Source organism: Cornus florida, unplaced genomic scaffold, assembly GCF_030987335.1.
Source record: "Cornus florida cultivar Cherokee Brave unplaced genomic scaffold, ASM3098733v1 CherokeeBrave_3.0.0_Hap2_Chr02, whole genome shotgun sequence".
Classification (NCBI taxonomy): Eukaryota; Viridiplantae; Streptophyta; class Magnoliopsida; order Cornales; family Cornaceae; genus Cornus; species Cornus florida.
In genome coordinates this window covers 42,594,122-42,613,423 of record NW_026775572.1, presented here as the reverse complement: position 1 = coordinate 42,613,423, position 19,302 = coordinate 42,594,122, and the positions used below count along the sequence as shown (strand labels likewise).

Genomic DNA, 19,302 nt, shown 5'->3' with positions numbered 1-19,302 from the left:
AAATGGAGAGGGGGTTGTTGAGCATACACCCAAACCTCATGGGAGGTCAAAGCAATAATTTGAAACACTCCACTTATGTGAGATTTGTCCAAACTTCGGGGGAGGTTAGTGTAATTTACCTAAAAAATATTATTATTTTAATAAATATAAAAGAACAATACATCTACACATGTCAACACAAAATAATTCAAATAAGGATAACTAATTTTTCAACTTAGAAGATTATGAAAATGCCATTGGATAGGAGGGTGTCTCCATTATGACAATCAAATTATTAAAAATGAAAGTATTTTGCGACAATGACAATTGAGGCTAGGTGTTTGTGTGACACACAAATAAACATCTCTTATATTCCTCTTATATATCATCACAAAATAAACACTCTCGCAGACACACACACAAACAAGATGTCAACATCTCTAATATTCCTTTCATATATCATAACAAAATCCACTCATTTTTTCTTCCTATCAAATAAAATTAGAGCCAACCATTACATTTTATGACTTTTTTTTATTTTTTTATTTTTTTTAAAAAAGCGCTTGAAAACAATCTCAGTTTATCTGTTGAATTTTGAGCCTCGATTTTGTCCCCAGAAGCAGATAAATGATACTCAGGGAGCAATGCACATTGCTCCTCTTAGATTCCAGTGGTCCAATCCACAATCATGTGGCCTGGAATCTCTGTACTCAAACATCGTAACTAACATAGGCCTTTTTCAAAACAACCTCTAATGTGGACTTTTCTTCACATTTTAGCTTTTCATTTTCAACTATGAACAGTTTCTTGCAGATTGAGCTCTCTAAATTAATGGGTTTTTCAGTACATGAGTTTCTCTCAATTGGGTTGTGTTTGAATTTTCATTTTCTTTGTTCAATAGTACTATATTTCACAGAGTCTTTTCTTCATTCACTTGCAGTGCATTGAATACCTGTAACATAAACCAACTTCGTGTCGTTTCACATTTCAACTACTTATATATACGCAATGTTTCTAACCGAATAATTGCTTTAAACACACACACTCTTTGAATTTTTTGTTGATGTTGTTGTTTTATTAGTATCTTATTTAACAAGGAGGTTTGGAGGATTTCTGCTTCTGGGTTTTGAGTTGAAGTAGTGTTGGTTGTTTCTGAAATCAAGATTTCTTATGTTTGAAGTTCTTAAAATTATATTTGAAGAAAAGAGGTTGCTTTGGAAAATATGAAGAATTAGGATAGTGTCTGTGTTTGTGGAGAGAGAGAGCATGGTGGAATTATGGGTTGTTGCAGCAGCTACTGGTGCAGCATATATAGCTAAGTATTGGCAGAACTTGTCTGGGGGAAGAGATGGGTCATTGGAGTCATTTTCTTGGAATTCAAGTCGCAGGCAATCAGAATTCCAGAATTTGTTGCAGCAAATAGATCGAACTGGTCCCTACCATAGATTGGCACCAAGACGATTGGATGGAGATGTTTCTTCAGAGAGACGAGATGTTTCGGATTGGAAATTTCAAGAAATGAATTGGGTCAGTGGTGATTCAATGGCTAGAGTAGCTTCTACCAGTGGCGGAAATAAAGGTTTGGCCAATGTGGGGAAGTTTTCGGACCATAATGTACTTCAATCAATGAGTTTGCCAACGGAATTCAGAGAAAGGGAACGTTTTCAAGAGAATGTGGATGAAATTAGCGCGAGGAATGAGTTTCTTGGCAATTTTGGTGATGCATTGTTCGAATTTGCAAATGGAAGATTCATGAGGAGCAAGTCCCTTAGGAGTAGAGGGTCTTGTGGGTTTTTGGTTAAACCTTTAAATTCTTTAGAAAATTCCCTTACAGCTCACCTTTATAGAGAGCGTGCCAAAATGGAAGAATATGTGTTTAGGTCACTTCCATCACCATCCACACCGACAGTGAGGCCATTGTTGGTAACTGATGGGAGTCGAATAATCAGCAGAGCAAGTGGAGATTCATTTGGTGTACATTCTGAGAGTGGGGAAGATAAGCTGAAGAGCGAAGGCGGAGTGTGCTTGGAAGAAAATAATACAATGTTGAGAAGTTCATCATTTCAGCAAACTGGATTGGTGGAGGTTCCGAGGAAACTGAAACAAAGGTGTGGTAGGAGGCGTTTGAGCAGATCCGGAGTGCCATTACATTCACAAGGTTCTACTCTCTTTTCATTTTTTATGAACTTGATTTGGCACACTTTTTATATTACTTTTTGTTTTCTTTCGTTCTAAAAATTTTTGCTTATGTGGATTGATTGTTTCGTTGGAGGACAGACATGTTAGATTTTTTTTCTTATATTATTTTATTTGAATTGAATTCATCTAGCAATATAGGAGTGGAAGATTGATGACTTGAATTGAAGGAGATGTTGCTGATATAACTATAGTGGAATGGATGAACTCAATGGAGACCTGTGTTTAAAGTCTTGTGTTATTGGAATTTTTTAAAAAAGTTGTTGGCAGCAACATTAGGTGCTTTTATATTGTGAAAATATGGTTAGTATCCTCAAGATGAGTGGGTCTTGCAATGGATGAGTGATTGGAGGAATAGAACTAGGAATGTATGCATTTATGGCATTGATTTTGGACAAGATAATTAAATCCGAAAAATTTTTGTGGACAAGATAAGAGAGAGCTTGCTAAGCTGGTCCACGACTTTAGTCTTGTGTGGGGAGATTACTTCAATAGGAAGGAGAAATTTATTTTTAGTTTGGAGATGCTTCAAGGAAAAAGAAAAGGTCAAAGAGATATAGATTTAGGTAATGACAAAAAACATGATATCTTATTATTTAACAAAAACAGAGAGTCTCAAGTTATAGGTTCGGCAGGAAAAGGATTTGTTAACTGGCCTCAATTAGTTCGGATAAGACTTCAATAATTAAGATAATTTGTTTCTATATATTTATTTATTTATTTTTATTTTTTACTTCATACAGCAAAACAATAATGCATATATATTTCCTCGATACCAATACCATGTATAATATACTTCTTTGACTAGAAGACACACATACATTTAACCATTGGAAAGGTGTCAATGCACAATCAGGTCTGGATTTATGTGTTTCTACGTCACATGTAGAACTTAAAACTAGGTTCTCTTGCAATATAGAAATGATTAATATGGGTATGATCTTATATCGTTGCAAGCAGTTCTAAAAATATTTTGAAAACTGGACATCATTGTTGAGTGTTGGTGTGATCTATGAAGCTGTAATCAGCATGACCACTGGATTGGGATCTGATACAAGGCAAGTGTCAGAACTCAGAACTCAACACAGGTGCAATGTGTCCTGCATGTCAACATATAAACAGAATTAACTTGTCCATGGCAAAATTGATACCTGGCTTGCGTACATGTCAGTGCTTTAACTTCATGAAAAGGCTAAGTAGAAGTTTTCTTTTGCATTAAAAGTACCATAATCTGCAGTGAGCACATATAGACTTGGTGATCTGACTTTTCCTGGATCAATATCTGATTACTCGCATTTTTCGTTAATTGATTCTTTTTCCCCTCTAAATACTATGTATGCATTAAAATTACATGTTTGTATTGTCCTCAGGATCATCCAATGGACTGCTTATTTTCTTTATCGGAATCACCATCGGCATACTATCTGCTGTTGTAGCAAATAAAAGAGAAATGGACAAGTTAAATGAGCTGTTGAAGAAGAGCAAGGGTTTAGTTCAAGATCTTCATGAGGAGCTTGAGATGAAAGGTATGCTAACTGTGAAGGAGCTCACAACAGAGGATAGTCAATCTCATAAGACAATTGGTAGCTTCTCCTTTAACCAGGATCTGGTTGCACCTTCCTCTAAACGGGAAGTGGATGAATCCACGAAATATAATAGCAAAGAGCAAAAAGATCAGCAGTCAGAGAACCCCGAGTTAATGAGTGAAATTGAGGCCGAGCTTGAAGCTGAATTGGAGAGGTTGGAGCTGAACATGAAAGCATCTACTTTGGAGAGAATATCTGATTTTGTCGAGGTAAGCATACATATAACTATTATAAACTAAAATGCATGAATTCTCTTCTTCTTCCTTTTTTTTTTTTTTTTTTTTTTTTTTTTTTTTTTTTTTAAACATGGCCATCCCATGGCTATTTTCATGGGATTTTATTTGGACAACCATAATATAAGTGCCACCCTAACGATAATATTTTTCCTTCCTTTTTTTTTTTGGATACAAAAATCTTTTTCTCACATTGGATGGCCGTAAGTTGGAAGGATGTAATTTTGCAACTTTTTTATGAGATGAACGGATTAATTGGCACAAAAAATAGTTTAGGGAGGTTTTTTTGCTCAAGTAAAATAGTGTAGGAGGGTTTTGTGCAATTGCGCCTCCTTTTGGTCAATCGGTAATGTCAAAGTCTGCTAGATATAGCCATTGCCATGGTGATCATGATATAAATATGATTTGGGATATGCATATTTAGTGCAATTTGGGATCATTAATGTGATAGAGAAAATTAATCACGTTCGAGTTCTGGATTTTATCAGGCCAGAGCTGTACCGGCTACCGAGACATGATAAAACATGTGAAACTGTGAAAGACTTGGAAGTGGTTTAAGGACTCAACTCAAGATAACATAATATCTTAAATGAAACATATGATAAAATTTTGAGGAACTTTTGGATTTACTAAGCCAAAGGCATGTTGTCATATATGAAATATCATGAAACTATAATGTGTCTCAGGGCTTTCTGATATTTGGTACAGGATTTCATTTTCTTCACTTCCCAGGGGTTTAAATTTAATGAATTTAAAGTTTTCTTTGGAATTTATATTAAACAGTTTAAAAACTTTTGACCCATCCCTGCCAGACAAAATTTCCTTTCTCTTGGAAGATTATCTAAATAATCAGATTTCAATCAATTCTTTAAAAGATTTGCTGCTTAACTAAGGCCTGCTGGCATGGTTCGTCTATCATGTGATTTGACGGTGATGAAGTATGAGAATCCTTGACATCACCATCCAGATCTCTCAATACACCCAACATTAAGGAGCCATTAAAATTGATTCCTACTGTTCTTTTGAATAATTTTAAATTACTATTGCTTTTGAATTTGTACAATGTCATTCTTGGTAGGAAGTTTTATTGTTCTTCACAGATTTCTAGTTTTGATATTTTGTTGCAGCTCGATCCAGACTTTGAAGCTGATGTGGTTAAGGGAGACTTGAAATTAGATATGACCAACGGGCAACCTGGTGATCCATCTGACACACACAGTGATGCAAGTGGCACCTCTACCGGTCAGACAGATATGTCTAACTATGCAGTTTCGCCGCTGAAGCTGAGCTTGCGCCTTCATGAGGTAATTGAATCAAGGCTTGAAGCACGTATCAAGGAGCTTGAGACTGCACTTGAAAACAGCCAAAAGAAGGTGCATTCCCTGGAATCACAACGCATGATTTCTCAGGGGGACTTGGTCTGTAGCGAAGTAAGATCTTCATCTACCCCAGAAAGTCCAACCATTACTGATGAAGAAGGCAATGACATAAACTGGCCTATGGGTAGTAATTTATCTGGGGAAGATTTAGATGCATACAATGAGGCTTATGATGGGATGATCAGAATGACAGACACAAATAACGACACTCCTGACGCGATATCTAATGCCAACAATATTGAGAAAGAAATGCATCCATTTCAGACAAAGCTGTTTGAAGGTCGAAATAATGGTGATAATGCATCTACTTCACGTCATGAAAGTGTCACTGAAGAAAGATGGTCGCGAAGCTTGGTTAGTGATATGATCAGGACTTGGGAAGAGGGGACATCAAGAAGTCGAGGATCATATGAAGTTGATGACGACGATGATTCTATGGGGAAGCTTTTGATAAAACAAGTTGTGGAGAAAACCAGGCATGGTTCTTCTATTGTTTTAAATGGTCAGATGTGTTTTCGTCAATGACGAACAAATATCATAATGAGGAAATGAGAAAACCAGTAAATGACATGTAAAGAAAATCTTGTACAGAGTTCTTTCAGGAATTGAAAGTTTTCTTGCTTCAATTGATCGTTGGCAAGTAGAAAATTAACTGTTTTGTGTGCCAATACCTCACACAGGCTTGATGCTGCTGCTCCTGTGTTACGGCTTTTCATGAACAGGTTGGGATTGGCTCGTTTGAAGTTCAGTAAATTCTCATTCATTAAGTGAACGAGCAGAATTCAAGTTTGGTTTTAAGTTCGTTTAGCAAATGAGTCGATCCCAAACATTGTTATTAGGCTGGGCTCGTGAATAATAAGCTCATATAGGCTCTGTGTATGAAACATAGGCTCATAAACACTTTTCATAAATTTAGGCTGTATGGACTTGTACAACTCCATGGATGATTCATGAGTATAGGCTTAGAATATAGGATTGTATAAGTTCCTGAACAAGTCAAGGCGATCTTGAATACGAGCTTAAACCGAGCTTGAACTTTTTAACATAGTAATAAGTCGAGTTTGAGTTATGCTTTTTGAGCTTGTCACGATCCCAAGTCGGACCCGAGTTGAACCAACCAACGAATCAGGGACGGACCCATGTGCAAGTGAGGGGGGCACCTGCCCCTGAATATTTTTTTTTTTACTAATATACCATGCTATTTTTTCCTTTTTTCAATATATACCCATAAAATATTGTTAATGCCCCCCTTGAAATTATTATAAAATTTCAATCTTGACCCACTTACCTAAATTTCTTGGTCTGCCCTCGCAACGAATGAGCCGAACTCAAACAGATTGAAGTTCTGCTTAGCTTACTTCTTTTGCAGCCCTACTTACCATCTTTACCTCATCCTCCTTCCGGTTTTTCTCAATCGGAATCTTTTCAATTGAGGTTTTGGTGGTGATTCCTTCAATTAGAAAGGGTGACATATTCATCTGTGTAACTAGGTTTTAGATCAATAATACTCTTGTCATCTAGGGTCTTAAAAGTGCAATATTGTTTGTTTGTTTATTTTTTTTTTTTTTGTTTCTGTTCGATGTTGTGTTCACTTCTGTTCTTTCTCGTACTCCGAAAATTGCTAGGCTGCATCAGTTTAAAAAAAAAAAAAAAAAATTAGGACAAATTGTGGAAAAAAACCCAATATATATATATATATATTATTTTCTTTAAAAAACCATTGAGCTATTAATATTAAAAAAAAAAAAAAAAAAAAAAAAAAAAAAACCTGAGGCCTTATATATATGGAATATTCTGAAGAAACAGAAACTTGATCATGAAATCTAGAAGTACTTACAAACAATTCCACCCTTTTCCAAAATATCAATACTGGATAACTCATTTTCTCAGCATCCTTATTAATTCCGTTCATTTCGATGTAAAATATTTTTATTCATAAAATTATTTTTGAATAACACTTTTAGCTCTAAAAATTTACAATGACATACAAATGATCTTTTTCACCCTCTTACGAGCCTTATGGATTGATTCAATCTAAATATTTATTCACCGCAAAAGTACTATCTTGTCAAAATTCATTATTACCCAGTTTTTTTAACTTAATCCGTAAAAGATATATTGAAAAAACTTTTTGTATCTCTGTTATAAAATACCTAAAAATTAAAAAACATTTTTCTGAGAAAACAAGTTGAAATTTACTCGTGTTGATTATGAATAATACTAGTGTTGCACTCTATAGTCTCAATAGTCGTGTTATTTAGAACTTGTGATTGGTGTAATCAGTGAAAACCCCAACTATTTATAAAATATCCATCTCCTTAACTCATGGTTAAGATTCCATCAAAACATTGTTGATATTTAAATTCATATAAAATTCTCTAATATTCTAAAATACCCCCCACTCCTCTACAACCTGTGTAAAACCCTCTAAAGAGTAGAAACCAACTCTCATATGTCAGGTAGACGCGGAAAAAGGGTTAAGTGGGTATTATATTCCTTCTCCGTAATTCTAAACCAAACAAACTCTCATTTTTTATTTTTAGATAGATTTTTTATAATTTTTTTAAACATATAATATTTTAAGTTAATAATTCCATTCACACCTTTTGGAATTCCACCTTTTACTTATTTATTATATTTGGTATTTTACTTATTTATTATATTTGGTATTCTAGCACTTTAATATATTTTACTTATTTATTATATTTGGTATTCTAACACTTTAACATATTTTCAATTGTTACGTGACTTTATTTTAATTGGTAGAGTGTCACACCCGTATTCGAGTCTCCTAGCCGTCAGTTTGCCAAGAAAAAAAAAATTACTCCCTCTGTCCCATTTTAAATGTCGTCTTTAAAAACTGTGACTCACAAGATGTAGTAATATCACATTTTCTCGAAGGAGCATATTTAAAAAGACACATTGATATGCCCACCTAATCAACATCCACCATTTTAATGTGTTAAAAACAGTAATTTTATGTAGATGGGACGAGCATATTGGTTTGAGTGAGTACACCAATGAGCTGGTATACCCGCTCACCAATATCTTCTCGTTGACGAGGATGTCGGAATGGCCATTGCCAAGGAAAATTCCCTATAGTCGCTGTGTTTGGGAGACCGAACATTAGCCATTTGTCTGGCTTTCGAAGATTGCTTCTTCTCAATACTACTACACTATTTGTACATTGTTTCCGTCAATGTCTAGACGGCACTACCCTCAGCGATGACAGAAAGCGTTTGTTTCCACTGCGTCAAAGAACATTCCCACAAGGTGCATGAACATTCCCAGCACTCTTTGGCAGCACCATTTCTCGTGGTGGCGGCGCCATTACACAACCTGAACTCCCTGAAGAACTTCATGTCTCTTTAAGTTGTGTTTTGGAATTCCGGGTTATTGGTAAGCCGTCGTTTGGACTTTCAATGGCCTTCCAAGCCATCAGATTTCTCTGTGCAACTTATCCAATCAAAACCTAAATCCAGGAAAACACTAACCGTCAAGAGGCAGACAGGACTAGATATACAACCAATGCTACGGAGTACTACACCAAAAGTTTTCAACAGAGAGACCGAGAAGCATGACAAGTACTCGTACCTGATCAGCTGAGAATTAATTAGTGCAGTTACAGCAGATCACACAACATGTTGCTGCAATCAAACAAAGAAAAAAGAAATAATAGAAGAGCTGAGAATAACTGGATGCACATCACAACTGGTTCTGCCATTCAAATCAAGACATCGGCTAAAAAAAAGAAGTATAATACTCGAGGGGCTTAGGATTTCATCACAGAAAGCTCAAGAAAAATACAGACTAAATGTAACAGTCTTAGGAATCATTTTCAATTGAATAAATTTAATACTGTCCAATTTACAAGGGAAAAATTTTCTTGTGCCTAAAATAAATCAAGAAAGAGAAGTACAACATTCCACAGAATACTCCAGTTATAATTAGGATCCAGTGGAATGCGGAAGGGTGCTTAAAAACTGAGTCTGCAAAGTTCATTCCAAAGACCCCAGCTACGACAGCAAATATTGTGGCCACAAAGGTAGCTGCCGTCAAAAGAAGCTCAAACTGTATCAGCTGGTTCTGAATATTGCCCTGTTTAAATAAATGGTAATATAAATGGCATCTCTCATTCAAATACATGTGTATGATGTAGCAAAAGCCAATGAAAAAATTAAAGCATCTGCTCACCAGTTTAATGTTGATCAAGTCCTCAGTATCATCAATATATTCTTTGAGCTGCATCACCGTGAAATAACATTATTACAACTATGGTACAGACCCAAAATCTTTAACGTCAATGTGAGACATAGAATGCCTCTTTGTCCGTGAAGGCATGATTGTACTTTCTTTTAACCTATTTAACGCCATGCAATAACATCTAGTCTTGGCTCTTCATTAGACTTGATTAAAATATGGATTCCTATATGTCAAAATGAAAACAATGTTAATGGAATTCGGCCCAATTGGTTGGCCAGTTGGTTAAGAAAAGTTATTGGCCTTTTAAGTGTCTTAACCAATCATAAAGTTAAAAAAGTAAATTATCAATTTTCAAATAATCAAAAGGACGAACTGCAAACAAGCCCACATGGAATTAGGTACAAATACATGTTCTCTAAAATGTAAAACATCTCTTACCGATAACAGCTTGTTGAGAGTATTGTCGATGACAACAAAATACGCTTCGAGCAACATTTCAAGTTGATCAATATTTTCCCCACTACTAGATGAACTAATTAAGCTTCCATGTCTGCCGGAACTTATACTACTGAAAGCCCTTTGCAATTTCCGGGCTCCACCGACTGACCCCACAGGTGAAACAGGTGCAGATTTTGACACTACTCTGGCATTGCCAGAATTAAGTTGATAATATAGGTCATTGATTGGGTTAGCCTCCCTTCTTTGTTTCTTCTCTGTTAGGTACATCTCAGCCATGTCACCATCATCATCCATAAGATGTTCTATTTCATCACAGACCTGGAGAATAAATTTAGAAGGTGATATGTAGAAAAAATAAGTTGGAGCCCCAACACAAGTAGGCTAAATGACTTGGTCTGACTGTTTTTACCTTCTGCACTCGCTGAGTCAGTGCAAGGAGGTGACCTTTGAGTCTACGGACACGTTCTAGATTTTGAGTACTGATAGATGATGCCAGTTCATCAAGCACTGGGTATATCTCCATTTGCAATTCTTTTGCCTATTAAATTAAAAAACTTCTTAATGTTAGGTATTTTTGCAAAAGTGTTCAAATTTCATGAGACAATCCCATCGATAACTAATAACATGAATTATGATTCTCTGGTCATTGATGGTTAACAAGAGTGTGCTAAAACCGGTATAGTAGCATTAAATATAATTTTATTTCATAATTTCTGTAAATAATGAGGAATGCAAATAAAGATTTCAGCCAATAACGAACTAGAATCTCCATGATGAACAATTGTTATGGTATGGCCATGGATTGGCCAACTCTTGGGACATGATTACTTTAATTTCATACCATCTTTGAATTGATGATAAATAAAGTTAGTCATTGCAATCTTATGTTGAAGTACCTGTAATCAGGTTTCATCCCAGAGGAGTGGGACTACATTCTAACGGCAATGACTCTAAAGCAACCAATGTACAGCCATTAGACCTCTTCAATTGCCTAAAACTCTGTGAAATTAGATATCTATTTGACATATTACAATTAAATGAATTCTTCACTCCAGACAAGCATGTTCTTTTATCCCTCAACAGATTACTTGCATGGTTCTGCGAGGGTCTCATCGTATTAGGATGCAGATTTACCACTAGGTTTTCTCCTAAATATATTTTTTGAAAGATTATTGATAGCTTACAAATACTACCTCCATCCCATAAAAAGTGTCCCTTTTTGGGAACTTAACTTTTTAAGAGTGTAGTTTTTAATATACATATATATATTTTTTATTATAGTGGCAGAGAATGATTTGTAAATAGACCCTTCTATGATCGGACCACATGCGTTTATAACTTCAAGGCAAGAAGGGTAAATTAGGAATATTAAAAAAATAGTACATTGAATTTTGAATTGGTAGAATTATTTAAGGACAGCCAAAAAGGAAAGGTGGACACTTTTTGTGGGACGGAGGGAGTGTAATACAGCAAAAATGGTCACTAGAATTAGACACCAACGCAGAGGACTGCATACCTGAGCATCTAGAGACGTGCATGTGAGTTCCAAAGCCAGCTCCAGAGCCCTGAATTCGAAAGGCAGATCATCTGAATCAAATCAGCACGAACAGTGAGCAGTTTGTGCATTAAAACTTTTGAAAATCAAGTAAAACCTCTAAGAATCGTTTAATGAGCATGACAAGGAAAAATAACATATTAAATATCATAACATTAATTTTATTTATGTATCATACTTTAAAAATCCTAAGTTACCAAATTCAGGCCAGTTAACATGATGATTTTGCGTCACATTTCATTTGTACAAAAGATGTCAGGTTACTGGATATTATTCTAGCGGAAATCAGAAACCATTTTTGCTAGAAAATCTTCTCAAACAAATTTATATGACAGAAACATAGGCATGGCAGAATTGGTAAGTGTTTGCAGCATTCCGCTTTGGTTTACTTTTGGTTCTTTTACTTTAAATAAATAAATATATATATATATATACACATATAATGATACTTTAATAAACTTCTGTTTAACTAAGTATACTGCAAAATATACTTACCAAAAAAGTATACTGCAAGATATGAAAGCTCAATTAAATCTATTTGAGTCCACATGTTTTCAACTTAACTTATATTTATTAATTATAGTGAAGGAATGTTTACAGACTACTGAAGCCTGAAGGCCATGGATGACTAATCCTGATGGTGATATATACTCAGTTTTGATATTAAAAACATATAGACTCAATTTCAATCTAAATTGTAATCTCACGAAAATTTTAGGTTTGCATTATACTTCCTATATTGATATACTCTCAATTTCAGTCAATATTGTCATATCAATAGAATTTCTAGACTTAGATTCTACTTCTTTCTTCGAACTATAAAGGGGACATTTCACTTGATGGAAGGAAAAATTTTGCATTATTTTCAACTCAAGAGCCAATCTCCTAATTTAAATTTTCTGGAATTTAACTTGCAAAACTGTTTATAAGACTGTAGCCACTTCCTGAAGGTATGGTTTGTTCTTGAACTCTCTCAAAAACATTAATCATGATAAATAATTAAAAGAGTTCAGAAAACAGGTGATTCCCTGGAAATTTTAAAAACCCTATGGCAAACCAAATTGAGAGTTTACAGTGCTTCATCTATAGTTAAGACTTAAGATGTAAACAAAAATGAAAATTCCAAGTTTTTTTCCCTGTATTTTCACAGCAGAAAAATGAAGCATGAGTAAAAGCATAAGAATTTAAGAGTAGATTGTATACAGAAAAAGCTTTTTACCAGATTGATCTTTATTTTTCTGAAGGCGTTTGCACAATTCCAACTTGTACTGGATCACGCATCCATCCAAAGAGTTCATCAGGATAACCTCGTCAGCTGTGATTATACATCTAATCTGTTCAAGACTAACCACAATAGCCATCTCTCGGCCTAATATAGTGGAAGGGTAAATGAACAAAGGATCCAGAAGACGGAGATCTCTGGGAGGCAAAGAACAGTGCCTCATTACTGTAGCCTTATCGAGCTCCAAGATCTTTGAGTTCCCACTCTGATCAATCTTTATCCAAGAACGATTTCCATGACCATGAGCTTTCTTCTTCAGGCCAGGGAAACCAGGTCCACGAAAGAAATTAGTCCCATACCCATCTACATTGAACCTTGCAGAGCTATGTGAAGAGGCTGATCGACGAATATCAGAAGGAAGAGGTGTAATTCGTGATTCTTCCATTGGCTGATATTTTTTCCCTTTTAAGTTTAGCTAAAATTTTTTGCAGTGGACAGATATCCAGAGTACAAATTAAATACAGCCAAATTCCACTTAATAACTGCAGTTTCATTCATGTAATCAGAGAATGACTTACTCAAACTCACAGCTCTGCAAAATAAATTTCGGAAGTGAAACCTGAAAAACAAAAGGGTTTATAAGAATTTCCAATCAAAGGATCAATTCAGAATGACAATTCAATTATATCTCAGAATCAAATCAAATGGCTTAGGCATAAACCCTAGAGCTGCAAGATAATCAGTTAAACCAGAGCCCTTTTTGGCCACGATTTGAAGCGGAATATCTAATTAGTTGGTCTGAATCTTGCTTTACTTTGAAACTACTTTCTCTAGATTAGGGTCCACTGGAATAAATTTCATATCTTAACTCACTGGTGTGTTTTGTGTGTGTGTGTGTGTGTGTGTGTGTGTGTGTGTAGTAGAGTTCTAATTATTGCTCCGCTTGCAGGTCCAAATTCCCAAATCCATAACCGAGAAAAACATGAAAACTCAATTTCTGATCAACAAGATGAATTTCACTGAAAAAAATGCACAGATAAATATGCGAGTTCAAAACCTCAATCGAACAATGTTAACCCAAGGGGAGAACAAGAATCGAATTCTTGATCAGAAAGTACCAATGTTGAACACCCAAAACCCTAGAATTAGCATTAATGGTACCAAATTTGTTCCTTAAATTGCATGTGCCAATAACTGCAGCAAAAGTACTAATACGTAAACAATAATTGCAGTGACCCCAACACCAAACCTCACGATTCCATCAATCCAAACAGACCCAAAACTTCAAATAAGAAAACCCACCAAAATTCATTCTCGATTTTTATGCAACAATTACAGAACCCATGAAAGTACAGATACAGATACATATACATATACATATGCGCACACACACACACAAATATATATATAATACACACAGAAAAAGTCTACTGTACCTCTAAAAGAAGTTTTAGGCAAGTATCAGAGCTGGAGAGAGCTCCATTGTTGAAATTCGAGAGGCAATTGTTTCTTCACTCACACACAGAGTGAGAGAAACCCATGAACTGTAGATACCCTCGAAGCCACCTTGAGAGAGAATGATTCAAACACTTTCTGGATCAGAATTCTTTTGGTTTCGCGTTAGCACGTGACAGGAAAGTTCCCCAAATATGCCCCCAAAAAAATATCATATTTTGTGGTTATACCGAATTGATTTAACTAGGAGAAAGATGGTAGCATTAAGCTCTGTTTGACTGTTTGGTCGGGAAGAAATAATGTTGTAAATTGAGTTTTGAAAAGTCTAAAGTGAACCAAAGAAAAATAATAAATTTCTTATAGTATATTTTTACATTTGATTTTTGAAAGAATTAGGGGTTTCACGTCATCTGAGAATTCGATTTTATCTAATTCCTCGAATCAATTCGGTTTACAGATTTAAGTTTCAAAAAACTAATTCGATCACTGAATCCGAATTGGTCTGCTTCGTTACTTATATATACAATATAATATATATATATATATATATATATATATATATATATATTACTTTTTTTGTAACTCTAAACCTAACCCCACCCACTTTACACTTCACATTTCACGTGCCTCACACAATTTAATAGTTGTTTATAACTTGTTTTTGTTTCTCAAAATTTGATAGGCCACTAAAATCATTTGTAGATGTTAAGATAAATCATTAGTATAATTCACACATTCTTGATCATGTAATAAATTTTTGTTGTCACAATACCTAAACTATTTCATCTCAATCTTCTACGTTGGGTTAAAAAAAAAAAAAAATTATTCTATAAAACCTAATATGTATATCAATTCAATCTAATAAGAAAATCTATTCCATAGATTGATTCGATTCAATTAAAGGCTCTCATCTATTCAGAATAATTTTAATTTTTATGAAACCATTGGCCTCGAATTGATTTTGATTTTACATCTAAATTGAACTAATCAGTTATGTGTCACGTGCGTTGCATGCAACTATTTTAACATTGAAATTTTTTAACTTCGGTATATCAATGGAGATAATTTGCAACTTTAGATAATTTGAGGATGTTTGTTGCAATAAATAAATATTTACAACTTTTTCATAATACAAAGTTTGGTACAAAGAGACCAAAAATAAGAAAAGTACTATTACACTATAACATGTAACGACCCATAGCTGATGCCAAAATTTAAAAAAAATTCGGCAGAATCTTCCCTAAAAATGGGCTTTCAACAATCTGTCCCAATACACAAAACACATAAAATCATCTAGCATCCCATTCATCCGTTCATTATACCTCAACATAGTTCCTCTCATGATGGAACATTCACACACCAATTAATCTAAATTAACATAATTACAGTCCCAAAATACATGGTTAAGATTTAAAGTCCCTGTCTTATAACGTTAAATGATACAATTGCATGAAAACATATACCATAATTTCATTAGTTTCATTTACATCAAACAAAAGATAAGTTCATTCTTAAGTTACAAGGCTATGAATACTAACTTAGTTACGTCCCCACAACTATGAATATACATAAAACGGTCAAAATATAAAATAGCAAACAACCTTCTAACAACTTTCAAGCTTGAGGTGGATTGTCGTCCACCGGTTTATTTTCAAGACCTGAAAAAAAATAATATAAATAGTAGGGTGAGCATAAAGCTCAGTAGGTGACACTTAAGACACAATTCTTGTGTCCTTGTGAATCCAAACAAAGCATAGGCCAATGGGAATTAGGGATCATGCAATATAAGGAATTAAAACAATATGCATGTCAATTCCAATTATAAACCATGCAGTGCAATGAAATGCAATGCATGCTAATGTCACTCCCCATTTTCATTCACAAAACCATCACTTTCAAATGTTAATACAGCCCGCCCTTTGGTAACCCCACCGCGACACGAGAGGAGGATTGGCTATCGTCCCTAGATCTTTGGTAAACCCGCAGCGTCATCGAGGAGCCCGAATAGCTCAACCACGCTAGGGCGACTCCCTAGTCCCCTCTAGGCTATATTAACCTCCGGCCCATTGGCAACCCTGCAGCGACCGGGTTTATCAAAATCATTTGACAAACTCTTCTCCCAAAATTTCCCTCATTTTCATTTCAAGACAAATTCTCCCATTTCATGCTTCCCAATGACATGTGCATGGATGTATATATGTTCCATACATTCAATGTCATGGCATTTAAAATTCTACACCATAAAATTAGACATTCAACATATTCAACATCTCCTAAGTAATTATTAACACATTAAGATACAACAAAATACATTTAAGCATGCTTTACACATAAAACAACTCACATTCATACACATGAATTTCTCTAGACAACATTTAAAATAATCATTGATACAATTAACTTCTAATTAAGCATGCTTGGCACAACAAAGGAGTATAACTCACAATGGAACAAGAAGGTAGTGGATTAAGGTGTCTCTACCTCAAATTTTCACAAAACCCTTAAAATGGGTCTTGAATTTTGAACTCCAAAGAGGGCACCAAATCTGGAATTGTTCGTATGGATGCGTAGAGCTCATAGTGGGCTTCGTTTTGCCTCAAACGGTACCTTAATCCGCCAAGAATTGAGAGAGAAATCAAGGATTGGAGTTGAAAAAGAAAAAAAAGAAAAGGAAAAGACAGAAGCAGCGAGAGAGAGAGAGACTTAAGCTGTCTGAGAGAGAAAGCAAATTGGAAACTAAATGGGTCTGTAATGACCCTTATATCATAGGTGGGCCCCACAGTGGAAAAAGTCATTGTTTACTAATTAAATATATAGATAAAGTCAAAAACTTTACATTCTCCCCAACTTTAAAAAGATTTCGTCTCCGAAATCAAAACATATCTGGAGAAGAAAACAACTCTGGATACTTGGAGCGAACCTCCTGTTCAAGCTCCCAAGTAGCCTCCTCGACTCCGTGGTGTCTCCAAAGGATTTTCACCATTGGTATCGTCTTATTCCTCAACACCTTCTGTTGTGTGTTAAGGATCTGAATTGGTCCTTCCTCGTAGGAAACATCCTTATCAATGTCTACATTAACCCAACTCAAAATGTGAGATGGATCTGGTTCGTACTTCTGTAACATCGATACATGAAAAACATTGTGGACCCTATCCAACTGTGGTGGCAAAGCAAGTCTGTAGGCAACCTCTCCTACACGGTCCAAAATCTCAAATGGTCCAATGAATCGTGGCGACAACTTGCCACTTTTCCCGAATCTCATCAATCCCTTCCGTGGAGAAACCCGAAAAAAAATGTGGTCTCCCACCTCAAAGGATAATGACCGTCTCCGCTTATCCGCATAATTCTTCTGTCGGCTCTGAGCTGTAAGTAACCTCTATCTTATTAACTTAATCTTCTCAGTAGTCTCAAGTACAATGTCAGGTCCTAAGGCGGATGTCTCGCCTACCTCAGTACAACAAACAGGAGACCTACAAGGTCTACCATACAACGCCTCAAATGGAGCCATCTGAATGCTCGCCTGATAACTGTTGTTGTAGGCAAATTCAATAAGTGAAAGGTGATCCTCCCAACTACCACCCAAGTCAAGCACACATGCCTGGAGCATATCCTCTAAAATCTGGAAAGTACGCTCCGACTGACCGTCAGTCTGTGGATGGAATGCCGTACTCAGATGCAACGCTGAGCCAAACGCTACTTGAAGTCCTTCCCAGAACTTCGAAGTGAACTTAGTATCCCCATCTGACACAATGGTTACTAGAACTCCATGTTACCTTACAATCTCTTTCACATAAAGAACACCAAGCTTCTCTGCATCATCTGTAGCCTTAATAGGCAAAAAGTGAGCCGTCTTGGTCAATCTATCAATGATGACCCATACGGACTCATTGCCCCTTCGTGACCTTGGAAGACCTGTCACAAAATCCATTGCAATATGCTCCCATTTCCACTGCGCTACAGGCAATGGTTGCAATAAACCGGCTGGTTTTTGATGCTCGGCCTTCACCTGCTAACAGGTGAGGCATCTAGCCACAAACTGTGCAATATCTTTCTTCATCCCATTCCACCAATACTGACGTTTCAAATTGTGATACATCTTGGTACCACCTGGATGAACTGCAAAGCGGGAAGTGTGAAACTCCCGTAAGACGTCCTCATGACAAACCGTAGGAACCACCAACAAACCCCTGAACCGTAAACCCCCATTTGCATACAAGGCCCAATCTTTCACTGTCTCACCACTAGAGATCAAACGTGAATGGCATCTAAATCTGGGTCCTGTCTTTGTGACTCAGTCACTCGCACAACAAGAGTACGCTGAGCCACAAGACTAAACAAGAATGCCGGCTCGCTGTCAACATCGTCATCAAAACAATACAATCCCATCTCTGCCAAATCCTTAAGTATCTTCCACTTCCGAATAGCCAGACGGGCCAAAGTTCCACGAGATTTTCGACTTAAGGCATCTGTTACCACATTTGCCTTGCCAGGATGATATTGCAAGTCAAAATTATAATCTTCCAAGAATTCAACCCATCTTCTCTGTCTATTGTTCAAGTCCTTTTTGGAGAAAAGGTACTTGAGACTTTTATAATCCGAGTACACCTCGAATCTCTCACCATACAAGTAGTGTCTCCAACACTTCAAAGCAAACACAACTGCCGCCAACTCCAAATCATGAGTAGGGTAGTAGTACTCGTGAGTCTTTAACTGTCGAGACCTATAAGCCACTACTCTACCATCCTGCATCAACACACACCCTAAACCATCACGTGAAGCATCACAATAGATCACATAACCCAAGCCACGCTCAGGTATCACCAACACTGGAGCCATAGTCAATCTTGTCTTCAATTCCTGGAAAGATGACTCACAGGCTTCATTCCATGCAAACTTAATCCCTTTTCGGGTTAAACGGGTCATAGACGTTGCTAAATGGGAGAAATCTTTCACAAATCTCCGGTAGTAACTCGCTAGACTAAGAAAACTATGGATCTCAAACACATTCTTGGGTTGCTCCCAATTCAAAACAGCT

At 36.0% G+C, this 19,302-nt stretch overlaps 2 protein-coding genes across 2 annotated transcripts; one reads left to right on the top strand and one right to left on the bottom strand.

The window, feature by feature from the left end:
• The first annotated feature begins 530 nt into the window (after nucleotides 1-530).
• On the top strand, nucleotides 531-5,999 carry LOC132294787 (uncharacterized). Its single transcript, XM_059792769.1, has 3 exons — nucleotides 531-2,137; nucleotides 3,546-3,970; nucleotides 5,122-5,999. The coding sequence occupies exons 1-3, from the start codon at nucleotides 1,246-1,248 to the stop codon at nucleotides 5,896-5,898; spliced, it is 2,094 nt and encodes a 697-aa protein (XP_059648752.1). The 5' UTR covers nucleotides 531-1,245; the 3' UTR covers nucleotides 5,899-5,999.
• A 3,185-nt stretch (nucleotides 6,000-9,184) lies between these two features.
• LOC132294786 (magnesium transporter MRS2-5) lies at nucleotides 9,185-14,483 on the bottom strand. The gene is made up of 7 exons (XM_059792768.1): nucleotides 14,249-14,483; nucleotides 12,810-13,431; nucleotides 11,552-11,622; nucleotides 10,445-10,573; nucleotides 10,015-10,353; nucleotides 9,568-9,615; nucleotides 9,185-9,471 (listed from the first exon to the last, which is right to left on the bottom strand). Exons 2-7 carry the CDS (start codon nucleotides 13,255-13,257, stop codon nucleotides 9,241-9,243), a joined length of 1,266 nt encoding a protein of 421 aa, XP_059648751.1. The 5' UTR covers nucleotides 13,258-13,431; nucleotides 14,249-14,483; the 3' UTR covers nucleotides 9,185-9,240.
• Nucleotides 14,484-19,302: the final 4,819 nt, after the last annotated feature.

Excerpts from the sequence above, each read along its gene's own strand:
- LOC132294786 (XM_059792768.1), bottom strand. The coding sequence starts at position 13,257 with ATGGAAGAATCACGAATTACACCTCTTCCTTCTGATATTCGTCGATCA. Across the intron at positions 10,574-11,551 it reads GCACGTCTCTAGATGCTCAG|GCAAAAGAATTGCAAATGGA; the intron begins GTATGCAGTCCT and ends TTAATTTAATAG. Across the intron at positions 10,354-10,444 it reads TGACTCAGCGAGTGCAGAAG|GTCTGTGATGAAATAGAACA; the intron begins GTAAAAACAGTC and ends TTTATTCTCCAG.
- LOC132294787 (XM_059792769.1), top strand. The coding sequence starts at position 1,246 with ATGGTGGAATTATGGGTTGTTGCAGCAGCTACTGGTGCAGCATATATA. Across the intron at positions 2,138-3,545 it reads AGTGCCATTACATTCACAAG|GATCATCCAATGGACTGCTT; the intron begins GTTCTACTCTCT and ends TATTGTCCTCAG. Across the intron at positions 3,971-5,121 it reads GAATATCTGATTTTGTCGAG|CTCGATCCAGACTTTGAAGC; the intron begins GTAAGCATACAT and ends ATTTTGTTGCAG.